The 12,465-nt window shown below is 47.3% G+C and overlaps 1 protein-coding gene across 1 annotated transcript in view; it reads right to left on the bottom strand.

Annotated features, from left to right (window-relative positions):
• Positions 1 to 4,486, bottom strand: part of MYO5C (myosin VC) — a 337,314-nt gene extending 332,828 nt beyond the window's left edge. The window contains exon 1 of the mRNA XM_069765981.1: positions 4,273 to 4,486. Coding sequence (XP_069622082.1) covers positions 4,273 to 4,299 — 27 coding nt within the window. The 5' untranslated portion in view covers positions 4,300 to 4,486. The remainder of the gene's footprint in view (positions 1 to 4,272) is intronic.
• Between the last annotated feature and the right edge of the window lie 7,979 nt (positions 4,487 to 12,465).

Genomic DNA, 12,465 nt, shown 5'->3' with positions numbered 1-12,465 from the left:
TCATTACAAACGCTATGATATTTGCTTGTGTCAGATTTAAAGTGTTTTTTTTTTCTGATTTTGGAAAACCCTGGTCTCTGGCAGCAGCTTATTTAAAATAAAAACTGTGCTTTACTCCCCCGACCCAGGTCAAGAGTGGAGTCTCCATTGTTGCTCCCTGATGTCACATAAACAGCCTGGCAGCCAATCAGTGAGCTCAGCGGGTTCGGAGCGGTTTGTGCCCTTGACTCAGGCAGAGCCGCTGGGCTGTTATTGGCTGCTGCGCAGTCAACATGTCATTAGCAGACCACAACATATCTGGGAGCCACAGCAGAGACTCAGCGCTAGACCTAGGGAGGGGGAATTAAAATTAGTTTGTTTTTAGAATACAAACTGCAGCCATGGTCCTTCCATTTTGTTTCTACTTCTCCTGTGCAGACTATGCATCTCCATAGTAAGAGAACAAACCCTGCGCAGTCAGCTCCTGCAGCCATACTCCTATCTACCTGCTTCTTTTGGACAATCCAGGAAATATACATTAGCAAAAAGTAGGGGACAAAGCAAAGTCTGACGGCAGAATGACACTGCATGGAATGTATTAGCTGTCTGTTACAATAGAGACGCACAGTTTGCATAGGAGCTGTAGGAACAAAACTATAGGAAATATTTCATTAAAACCTATTGAAACCTATGACCTGTCCTCAGGTCCCATTAATAGGGGGCACGTCAGTTATTTGGCTTGTTAGGACTTCCGAAGGTGTCAATAACAGATCTAAGTTGTCCACTTTCTCTGAGACACTACCAGTGGTCGGTGCCTATAATGCCAGCTTGTGTCACCAATATGGAAAAAATTGTTGGACATCTAAAATCTATTTTGTCCACTTTATTGCAGGACGGTCCCTGTTACCTGGCTCCAGCGTGACAATATCTATTTTAATATACACTGCTCAAAAAAAATAAAGGGAACACTTAAACAACAGAATATAACTCCAAGTAAATCAAACTTATGTGAAATCAAACTGTCCACTTAGGAAGCAACACTGTTTGACAATCAATTTACATGCTGTTGTGCAAATGGAATAGACAACAGATGGAAATTATTGGCAATTATCAAGGCACACTCAATAAAGGAATGGTTCTGCAGGTGGGGACCATAGACCACATCTCAGTACCAATGTTTTCTGGCTGATGTTTTGGTCACTTTTGAATGTTGGTTGTGCTTTCACACTCGTGGTAGCCTGAGAAGGACCCTACAACCCACACAAGTGGTTCAGGTAGTGCAGCTCATCCAGGATGGCACAACAATGCGAGCTGTGGCAAGGTTTGCTGTGTCTGTGAGCATAGTGTCCAGAGGCTGGAGGCGATACCAGTAGAAGGCCAGTACAGCAGCAGACGTGTAGGGGGCCATAGGAGGACAACAACCCAGCAGCAGGACCGCTATCTCAGCCTTTGTGCAAGGAGGAACAGGAGGGTCACTGCCAGAGCCCTGCAAAATGACCTCCAGCAGGCCACAAATGTGCATGTGTCTGCACAAACGGTTAGAAACTGACTCCATGAGGATGGTCTGAGTGCCTGACGTCCACAGATGGGGGTTGTGCTCACAGCCCAACACCATGCAGGACGCTTGGCATTTGCCACAGAACACCAGGATTGGCAAATTCGCCACTGGCGCCCTGTGATCTTCACAGATGAAAGCAGGTTCACACTGAGCATATGTGACAGTCTGGAGAAACCATGGAGAGCGATCTGCTGCCTGCAACATCCTTCAGCATGACTGGTTTGGTAGTGGGTCAGTAATGGTGTGGGGAGGCATTTCTTTGGAGGGCCACACAGCCCTCCATGCGCTCGCCAGAGGTAGTCTGACTGCCATTAGGTACGAGATGAAATCCTCAGACCCCTTGTGAGACCATATGCTGGTGCGGTTGTCCCTGCGTTCCTTCTAATGCAGGACAATGCCAGACCTCATGTGACTAGAGTGTGTCAGCAGTTCCCGCAATATGAATGCATTGAAGCTATGGACTGGCCCGCCCGTTCCCCAGACCTGTATCCGATTGAACACATCTGGGACATCATATCACGCACCATCCAGCAACGTCACCTTGCACCACAGACTGTCCAGGAGTTGGCGGATGCTTCAGTCCAGATCTGGGAGGAGATCCCTCAGGAGACCAGCCGCCGCCTCATCAGGAGCATGCCCAGGCATTGTATGGAGGTCATACTGGCAGGTGGAGGCCACTCACACTACTGAACATCATTTCCTTGTTTTGAGACATTTCCACTGAAGTTGGATAAGCCTGTAATTTGATTTTCCACTTTGATTTTGAGTATTGTCCAAATCCAGACCTCCATTGGTTAATAAATTTGATTTCCATTGATGATTTTTGTGTGATTTTGTTGTCAGCACATTCAACTTTGTACAGAACAAAGTATTCAATGAGAATATTTCATTCATTCAGATCTAGGATGGACATTGTATCTCACTGCTGGGAACCACTCTTGACGGTCACAGAGTCTGACATGTCGGCCTTACCTGTGTGAGGTGGGAGTGACAAGTGATGCGGAACACGGGGTAATCCTCATACCCCCCTTACATAAAACTTTGTATGTTAACTCTAAAAAGTTTATTGTTGTTGCCTCTTGCGAAGCAACACTTGCCGAGAGCAGTGACATTCCCTACAGCAGCCTGCCAGTCTGCAGGGGCACAACAAGGGATGGCACATAACGTCCACAATAAACTTTCAAAGGGGAACATACATAACCAGAAATAAGTGGGAACATGTGTGTCACCCCCTATACAGATGTGTCTGTGAAGGTGATCATTTATATTTACTAGTGATTGAAATCTGCATTGTCCTCTGTATTATCCCACTTGTATGACGTCAACATCTTCTATGTCCAAACATTATAATGAAATATTCACTCCAGGCTACAGACTGTCCACACTGGCTCAGTATCAGCGCTGTACACTGATGGAGACAAATGGGGTATGTGGGGACACCTGCTGGTTGGGGACACTTCCTGTGGGGGCCTGCTGTGTTCGGACACTTGCTGTGTGGAGACATTTGCTGTGTGGGGACGCATGCTGTGTGGGGACGCTTGCTGTGGGGGCCTGCTGTGTCGGGACACTTGCTGTGTGGAGACATTTGCTGTGTGGGGACGCTTGCTGTGTGGGGACGCTTGCTGTGGGGGCCTGCTGTGGGGGGCCTGCTGTGTTGGGACACTTGCTGTGTGGAGACATTTGCTGTGTGGGGACGCTTGCTGTGGGGGCCTGCTGTGTTGGGACACTTGCTGTGTGGATATTTGCTTTGGGGACTTGCTGTGTGGAGACATTTGCTGTGCGGGGACCTGCTGTACTGGGACTTGCTGTGTGTGGACACTTGCTGTGCTGGTACTTTCTATGTGGGGACCTGCTGTGTGGACAGTTGCTGTATGGGGACCTGCTGTAATGGGACTTGCTGTGTGGGGACCTGCTGTGTGGACACTTGCTGTATGGGGACCTGCTGTAATGGGACTTGCTGTGTGGGGACCTGCTGTGTGGACACTTGCTGTATGGGGACCTGCTGTAATGGGACTTGCTGTGTGGGGACCTGCTGTGTGGACACTTGCTGTATGGGGACCTGCTGTAATGGGACTTGCTGTGTGGGGACCTGCTGTGTGGACACTTGCTGTATGGGGACCTGCTGTAATGGGACTTGCTGTGTGGGGACACTTGCTGTATGGGGACCTGCTGTAATGGGACTTGCTGTGTGGGGACACTTGCTGTGAGGGGACCTGCTGTGCTGAGACTTGCTGTGTGGACATTTTCTGTGCTGGTACTTGCTATGTGGGGACACTTGCTGTGTGTGGACTTGCTATGTGGGGGCCTGCTGTGGAGACTTGCTGTGTGGGGACTTGTAGCGTGAGTACTTGCTGTGTGGACACTTGCTGTGTGGGTACCTGCTGTTCTAAGACTTGCTGTGTGGACACTTGCTGTGCGGGGACTTGCTGTGTGGGGAGTGGGGACACTTGCTGTGTGTGGACCTGCTGTTCTGAGACTTGGTGTGTGTGGATTTGCTGTGTGTGGACTTGCTGTGGAGACTTGCTATGTGGGGACACTTGCTGTGTGGAGACCTGTTGTGTGGGGAGTGGGACACCTGCTATGTGGGGACACTTGCTGTGTGGACACCTGCTGTGTGGGGACCTCCTACATACACAGCCGGGGATCGGTCCCTGCACACAGGCCACTGCCCCCTGAGGAGACATCATGGCTGGAGGAGAGACAGGAGAAGTTACAAGCAGCAGGAACCACCTTACCTGTGTGTAGAGTTCAGCCAAAGCCATGGTGCCCGGCCGGAGGGGTCTGTCCGTTCTCACCCACCCGGAGGGGTCTGTCCGTCCTCACCCACCGGAGGGGTCTGTCGCCTCTCGCAGTCCTGTGCTGTAGATGGTGCGAGGGGCTGCGCGTCCACGAGCCGCTACCTGCAGCACAGAGCCGGGAGCGCGCCTGCCCGGACACCTGAGCGGGTGTGGCGGCCCCGGCAGGGATGACTGTACAGTCAGCGCTCGGCAGCAGGCACCTGCTTAAAGAGACACGCACAGTAAGGAGCCGGACAGAACAGTCCGCACAACTGTATGGAGGGGAGCGTAGAGACAGGCAGTCTAGGCTTCTGGTCAGTAAGGCCGTTGAAATGGCTGATAACAGAGAAAAGCATTGAGTAGTCACCTAGTGTGGCACTTGTGTCATTAGAGAATTCGTTTTGCCTGAAGGTATCTGGGTGTAATGGAGGGTACACTGCCCAATGAGATAAATGGGCATTAGCCTCCTCCTACAGCAGGGCACCGACTGCCCATGTGGGGCCAATAACGCTCAGTGTTCATATAGAAGCTATACCTGGCGCTCCAGTACACGGGGGGCACAGAGTCGTATTGTAGGCGATCCAGAAACGAATCAGAACGTGTCGTTCCCAGAACCTGGACCGTCATCAGTAACGGAGGGTTGTAGGGTCCTGGGGGCAGGAGGCATGTGATCGCAGCGCTGTGTGAAATGCGCCGGCCCTGCGCTCGTCCACTCCGTTTATATAGACCCCACAACAAACCGGATCTGATGAAGGTCCAGGTTATATTTCATTTTTTAATCACCTACAATAAGATTCTCCACATACTTTCTGTTGTAGTGCCAAGTACGCTAATGGAGTGAGACCTTTCTCGAGAACTGCTTTTACATAGGACTGCAGGGTACCTTCATATAGATGCTGCGACTGTTTTCTTACAAAAAAAAAACCCTACTGCATTGGTTCTGTATCAGTGCTGGAGCGGTGCCACCAACATAAGGTACCTGCCCTTGGTAATATATTTACTGGCCGCAGTCTTCAACTCTTACCAGCACCGCTCTGTACCTGCTCCGCCATCTTGTGACCACAACTTCTAAGGGACCAGAAGTCAGAGGTAACTACGGTCACAAGCTCCTAGGGTAAGTCGATGAGGTCCTCATTCTGACCTCCTCTTGACTCTCATACACTTACACTGAGTAGTGACCTCCAACTCATCCAGCAAACATTGGAACCATCTGTCGGGTCACAACCTGCAGAAGAAGACCGGAGTGGAGCTGATAAAAGATGAAGACGTACAGTGGGTATGGAAAGTATTCAGACCCCTTTACATTTTCACTCTTTGTTTCATTGCAGCCATTTGGTAAATTCAAAAAAGTTGATTTTTTTTCTCATTAATGTACATGTAATGTACATTTCTTGACTGAAAGAAACCCCAGAAATGTAGTAATTTTTGCAAATTTAATAAAAAAGAAAAACTGAAATATCACATGGTCATAAGTGTTCAGACCCTTTGCTCAGACACTCATTTAAGTCACATGCTGTCCATTTCCTTGTGATCCTCCTTGAGATGGTTCTACTCCTTCATTGGAGTCCAGCTCTGTTTAATTAAACTGATAGGATTTGATTTCGAAAGACATATCTGTCTATATAAGACATCACAGCTCACAGTGCATGTCAGACCAAATGAGAATCATGAGGACAAAGGAACTGGCCAAGGAGCTCAGAGACAGAGTTGTGGTAAAGCTTTAGTCACACTAAACGACTTACCAACGATCACGACCAGCAATATGACCTGGCCGTGACCGTTGGTAAGTCGTTGTGTGGTCGCTGGGGAGCTGTCACACAGACAGCTCTCTCCAGCGACCAACAATCAGGGGAACGCCTTCAGCATCGTTGAAACTGTCTTCAACGATGCCGAAGTCCCCCTGCAGCACCCAGGTAACCAGGGTAAACATCGGGATACTAAGTGCAGGGCCGCGCTTAGTAACCCGATATTTACCCTGGTTACCATTGTAAAAGTAAAAAAAAAAAACACTACATACATTCTGATGTCTGTCTAGTCCCCTGCCGGCGTCCACAGGGTTAAAACCGCTTTCGGCAAGAGCGCTGCTAATGCACGCGCTGCTGCCGAGAGCTTCCCTGCACTGACTGTGTCAGCTCCGGCAGTAACAGTGTGTGCTCTTCTTTACGGCCGGCGCTGACACAGTCAGTGCAGGGAAGCTATCGGCCGGAGCGCGTGCATTAGCAGCGCTCCTGCCGAAAGCAGTTTTAACCCTGTGGACGCCGGGGGACGTGACAGACATCAGAATGTGAGTATGTACTGTTTTGGTTTTTTTTTTAAACTTTTACAATGGTAACCAGGGTAAATATCAGGTTACCAAGCACGGCCCTGCGCTTAGTAACCCGATATTTACCCTGGTTACAAGTGAACACATCGCTGGATCGGCGTCACACACGCCGATCCAGCGATGACAGCGGGTGATCAGCGACCAAAAAATGGTCCTGATCATTCCCCAACGACCAACGATCTCCCAGCAGGGGCCTGATCGTTGGTCGCTGTCACACATAACGAGATCGTTGCTACGTCACCAAAAGCGTGACGTTGCAACGATATCGTTAACGATATTGTTATGTGTGACTCCAGCTTAAGGCATAGATCTGGCCAAGGTTACAAAACAATTTCTGCAGTACTCAATGTTCCTAAGTAGTGATGAGCGAGTATACTCATTGCTCGGGTTTTCCAGAGCACGCACGGGTGAGCTCCAAGTATTTGTTAGTGCTCGGAGATTTAGTTTTTGTCGACGCAGCTGCATGATGTATGGCTGCTAGACAGGCTTGAATACATGTGGGGATTCCCTAACAAAACAGGCATTCCTCACATGTATTCAGCCTGGCTAGCAGCCTGAATCATGCAGCTGAGGCGACGAAAACTAAATCTCCGAGCACTAACAAATCCTCGGAGACCACACAAACGTGCTTGGGAAAACCCGAGCAAGGAGGATACTCGCTCATCACTATTCCCAAGTGCACAGTGGCCTCCATAATCCTTAAATGGAAGAAGTTTTGGATCACCAGAAGTCTTCCTAGACCTGTCCTTCCAGACAAACTGAGCAATCATAGGAGAGAGCCTTGGTGAGACAGGTAAAGAAGAACCCCAAGATCACTGTGGCTGAGCTCCAGAGATGCAGTAGGGAGATGGGAGAAAGTTCCACAAAGTCAACTATCACTGCAGCCCTCCACCAGTCGGGCTTTTATGGCAGAGTGGCCCGACGGAAGCCACTCCTTGGTGCAAGACATGTGAAAGCCCGCATGGAGTTGGCTAAAAAACATATGAAGGACTCCCAGACTATGAGAACTAAGATTCTCTGGTTTGATGAGACGAAGATAGACCTTTTTGGTGTGAATTCTAAGCAGTATGTGTGGAGAAAACCAGGCACTGCTCATCACCTGCCCAATACAATCCCAACAGTGAAACTTGGTGGTGGCAGCATCATTCTATGGGAGTGTTTTTCAGCTGCAGGGACAGGACAACTGATCGTCATTGAAGGAAACATGAATGCGGCCAAGTACAGAGATATCATGGATGAAAACCTCTTGCAGAGTGCTCTGGGCCTCAGACTTGGCCGAAGGTTCACCATCCAACAAGACAATGACCCTAACCACACAGCAAAAATAACAAAGGAGTGGCTTCAGAACAATTCTGTGACCATTCTTGACTGGCCAAGCCAGAGCCCTGACCTAAACCCAACTAAGCATCTCTGGAGAGACCTGAAAATGGCTGTCCACCAACGTTCACCATCCAACCTGACGGAACTGGAGAGGATCTGCAAAGAAGAATGGCAGAGGATCCCCAAATCCAGATATGAAAAACTTGTTGCATCATTCCCAAGAAAACTCATGGCTGTACTAGCTCAAAAAGGTGCATCTACTCAATACTGAGCAAAGAGTCTGAATACTTATGACCATGTGATATTTCAGTTTTTCTTTTTTAATAAATTTGCAAAAATTTCTACATTTGTTTTTTTAAGTCATGAGGAGGTGCAGAGTGTACATTAATGAGAAAAAATGAACTTTTTTGAATTTACCAAATGGCTGCAATGAAACAGAGTGAAAAATATAAAGGGGTCTGACTATTTTCCGTACCCACTGTATAATACTAGGGGCAGGGAACTTATATTAATGGCGACACGCCAGCAGTACAATACAAAAAAAAAAAACAAAGCAGTTATGGGAGATCAGAGTAAAACCACATCATCAGTTTTTTGCTACCCAAACCACAGGCAACGTTAAATCACAGCAGACTTCATCTTTATGAATAGCCATTTCTTATTATGGAACACTGCGACATTCAGTAATAAACATGGCTTTAACCCCTTAGTGACCACCAATACATCTTTTTACTATCCTCACATATCAGACAATAACATCCCGACTGGTGAAAATGCAGCAGCTGTTGACTGTACATTATAGCTGACACTTTGCTGCATCATCTTGATTGATTTTAGCACCAACCACGGATTTTTAACCTCTTAGCTGTTGCTGTTAATAGTGACTACGGCATCTAAATGGTTAACAGTGTGGGGCCTCCCTCTAACTCTTTTGGCACCCTGAGATCGTGATCGTATGATCCTGATGTTTGCCATGGCAATACATGGCCAAATAACGGCCTTAGAGTCTGCCGGCTATTAATGTGATAAAAATAATATTTTTCCTTCTTGTCATGTCACTTTTATTAACCATTCGAGTTCTTTTCTGGAATTAATACAACTAGCTGACAGCAGTACTGAGCGGTGCGGTTTTTAAAATGATCTCACTTTTGGGGATTTTACGACATATAGGTTCACCAAAGTCGTTTCAAAACTGAATTGGTCCCTAAAAAATAAGTTTTGTAAATTTCCTTGAAAAGAATAAAAAATTACTGCTACAATTTTAAACCTTTTAACAAAATAAAAAGATATTTTAAAAATGGTGCTGATGTAAAGCAGACATGATGGAAATTCTATTTAATGACTATTTTATGTGCTATGAGACTGCAGAAACCCGTGTGTCGTAAACAGTGCCTTCCCCCTCCGACCGATCCTGTAATGAAAACACTGACAGGCCTGGATGGGGTGAACAGGTCGGTCACAGTTTATTAATTACATACGCAGAGAAGGGCAATTACATGTAATAGCGGGCTCATCACCAAAGACCCTGTCTGTGACCGACAGGCGAGCGGCCAATGAGCGGTTACGAACCTTTGCTCCTCTCTACTCTTCCACTGTGACTTAATAATAACAGGATTTGTATTATTATTAATACATTTGGTATTTTTTTTACATTTATCCTATAAGTGCAAAACATGAATATATAAGGGAGGGAGGGAGGATGGGACAACAGCTTCCAGGAGTCAGCCAGGGACTAAGAGAAAGGCATTGACCCCGGAGACCTGCATTTAACCCATGTAGGTGTGGCCAGATGCCCCTTTACTCCCGTTGGTCAGCTTGGCATCCCAATTAGTGCATCACCTGGGGGAGCAGTGGGAGGGGGCAATTGGGCACTGAACAGTGTTTCCTTCTAGCTTTACCCATATGGGCTCCGCAGTCAGGGGCGCGTTCCTTAATTAGTACCGTGCCTGCCATTATCTGGATTAAAGGGAAAATCAAAGTTTGAAAATGGCTAATTTTTAGAATTTTTTCTGGTCCGATTTGAAAAATTTGACCTGGTCACTAAGGGGCTAAACATGAACCAAGTGCCCACTAGATGGCGCTCCTCCAGACTCCTGTTGCCTGCTCCAAATTAACTGACAGGTCTGTTTCTATGTGCAAAAAGGTAAAGCACTGTCAATCAAGTAGAGGTGGGCGGGAAGAAACCACGCAGGACTGGTCTCTATGTCCAGATCTTAATTCACCCTCTTCCCAGCATTAAATGTAAAAGTAAAACAAAGGGGTCCCGGTCAGGATTTCATGGTTTAGACGGCTTAGAACTGATGACATTCCCTTAGGCTCCCTGCCAGAGGCAGACCACCCATTTACCTGCAATACCCCACAGAGGGAGCAGTTCACACTTGCACATTGCTGATGTTCAGTTCATAAAGAAGTGTGTGAAGATATCACTAACAGTGCATAGTAAATGAACACTGACACTATGGCAGAAACAGATGGTCAGTGGACTCGGCTGTGCCCTATCAACAGGCTGCATGCGGGACTTGTCACAGTTACTGGGCAGGCTTTTCCTCAAAATCCTATGTACGCTTACAGACCATTATAGATTTTTTTTTTAGTTTCATACACATACAGGGGTGAACCTAGCCTCTCTGCTGCCTGAGAACTGCAAAATGGCGCCCTCCTGTGGGCACCCCCTTTAACACATACCACGATTCATGATGCACAGATACAGCACAGAAATATAAAGAAGACACAAAAGAGAATGGTAAAACCAACAACACTCAGTTTGAAAAAATGTTTGCAGTAATCCGCAAGTGCTAGTAAAAGATGTAAATAACAGGGTATTTGGTTGATACGTTTTTTGCAAAAAACGTATACTAAGCTGCTCTACCAATCTTCACGGTATACCCATATCAGAGCTGCTCTGATATGGGTATACCGTGAAGATTGGTAGAGCAGCTTAGTATACATTTTTTGCAAAAAACGTATCAACCAAATACCCTGTTATTTACATCTTTTACTAGCACTTGCGGATTACTGCAAACATTTTTTCAAACTGAGTGTTGTTGGTTTTACCATTCTCTTTTGTGTCTTCAGGTTTCTTGGTGGTGTGTGAACATGTTCTTACAGACTTGTTCACTGTGCAAGTAGCCCATGTGTTCCTGTCAGCACAGAAATATAGCACAGCTACGTAGCATATAACAGAGCCCATGTAGCATATAACACAGCACACGTAGAATATAGCACAGCCACGTAGTATACTGCACAGCCCACGTAGTATATAACAGCCACGTGGCATATAACAGCCCACATAGTATATACAGTAACAGCCCACGAAGCATATAGCAGTCGAGTAGCATATAACAGCCCACCTAGCATATAGCACAGCCCATGTAGCATATAACAAAGCCCACATAGTACATAGCACAGCCACGTAGCATATAGCACAGCCATGTAGTATATAGCACAGCCACGTAGCATATAGCTCAGCTTATATTTATTCTTTAACTCTGGGCCATGTTCACACATTGCAGGAAATATCCGCTGCGGCTTTTGAGTGAATCCGCAGGTTACTGATGAGTTCACCCTAGTCAGGCTATGGTGAAGTCCGCGGCAGGTTTCACACCCTGCATTTTTCTGCAGTGTCTGAATGGGATGGTGAAACTCCCGCTACCTGTATAGTACTATAGATTGCTGCAGACGTGCAGAATCCACAGCAAGGTCTGTACGTGTGAACTTGTAAAATCTGCAGGGAATCCGCAGCACAGACAGAACTGTGAACATGCACAAACTGCACCTGGTCCCTGACACACCAAGCTCTCCACCAGGCACTGCAGCCGCCCGATAGTGTGCGCAGAGGAGCACAGAACAATGCGGCCGCCGTACCTCAGCAGCAGAGCTGCACAGAGCAGCAGTGGCCGGAGCACATACTTACCATACTGGAGAAGACTACATCCGGGAGATAGAGGACCTTTCATGATGTCACGAGCATGTGATCAGTCATGTGTTGTCAGTGATGTCGCAGCTGAGCTAATGTTGCAGGAGAAGCAGAACCCGGCCAGTCACACGCACTGTATAATAGAGTACTAACTGAGCCTGCGTCTCCATTGCAAATTCAGTTACTACAGCGGCAGAATCTGCCACCCCCTCACTTCACTGACGGCAGTGCCGCCTGAGGCAAAGCGCTCAACTTGTCACATGGTAGCGGCGCCCCTGTACACTTAGATCATGTTTTCCCAGAATGAACACGCTGTGGATAGGTGATATGTTTCTAAATGCTAGGGCCCCCCACAGTCTGAAGTATGAGGGTCCTGTGTCCCCCACAGTCTGAAGTATGAGGGTCCTGTGTCCATTTGTAAGAATTAGTGATGAGCGAATATACTCGTTACTAGAGATTTTCCGAGCACGCTCAGGTGTCCTCCGAGTGTTTGTTAGTGCTAGGAGATTTAGTTTTCATCGCCTCAGCTGAATGATTTACATCTGTTAGCCAGCATAAGTACATGTGAGGGTTGCCTGGTTGCTAGGGAATC

This window comes from Ranitomeya imitator, chromosome 4 (assembly GCF_032444005.1).
Source record: "Ranitomeya imitator isolate aRanImi1 chromosome 4, aRanImi1.pri, whole genome shotgun sequence".
Lineage (NCBI taxonomy): Eukaryota > Metazoa > Chordata > Amphibia > Anura > Dendrobatidae > Ranitomeya > Ranitomeya imitator.
The sequence above is the reverse complement of the archived record's forward strand: the minus strand, read 5'-3'. Positions and strand labels throughout refer to the sequence as shown.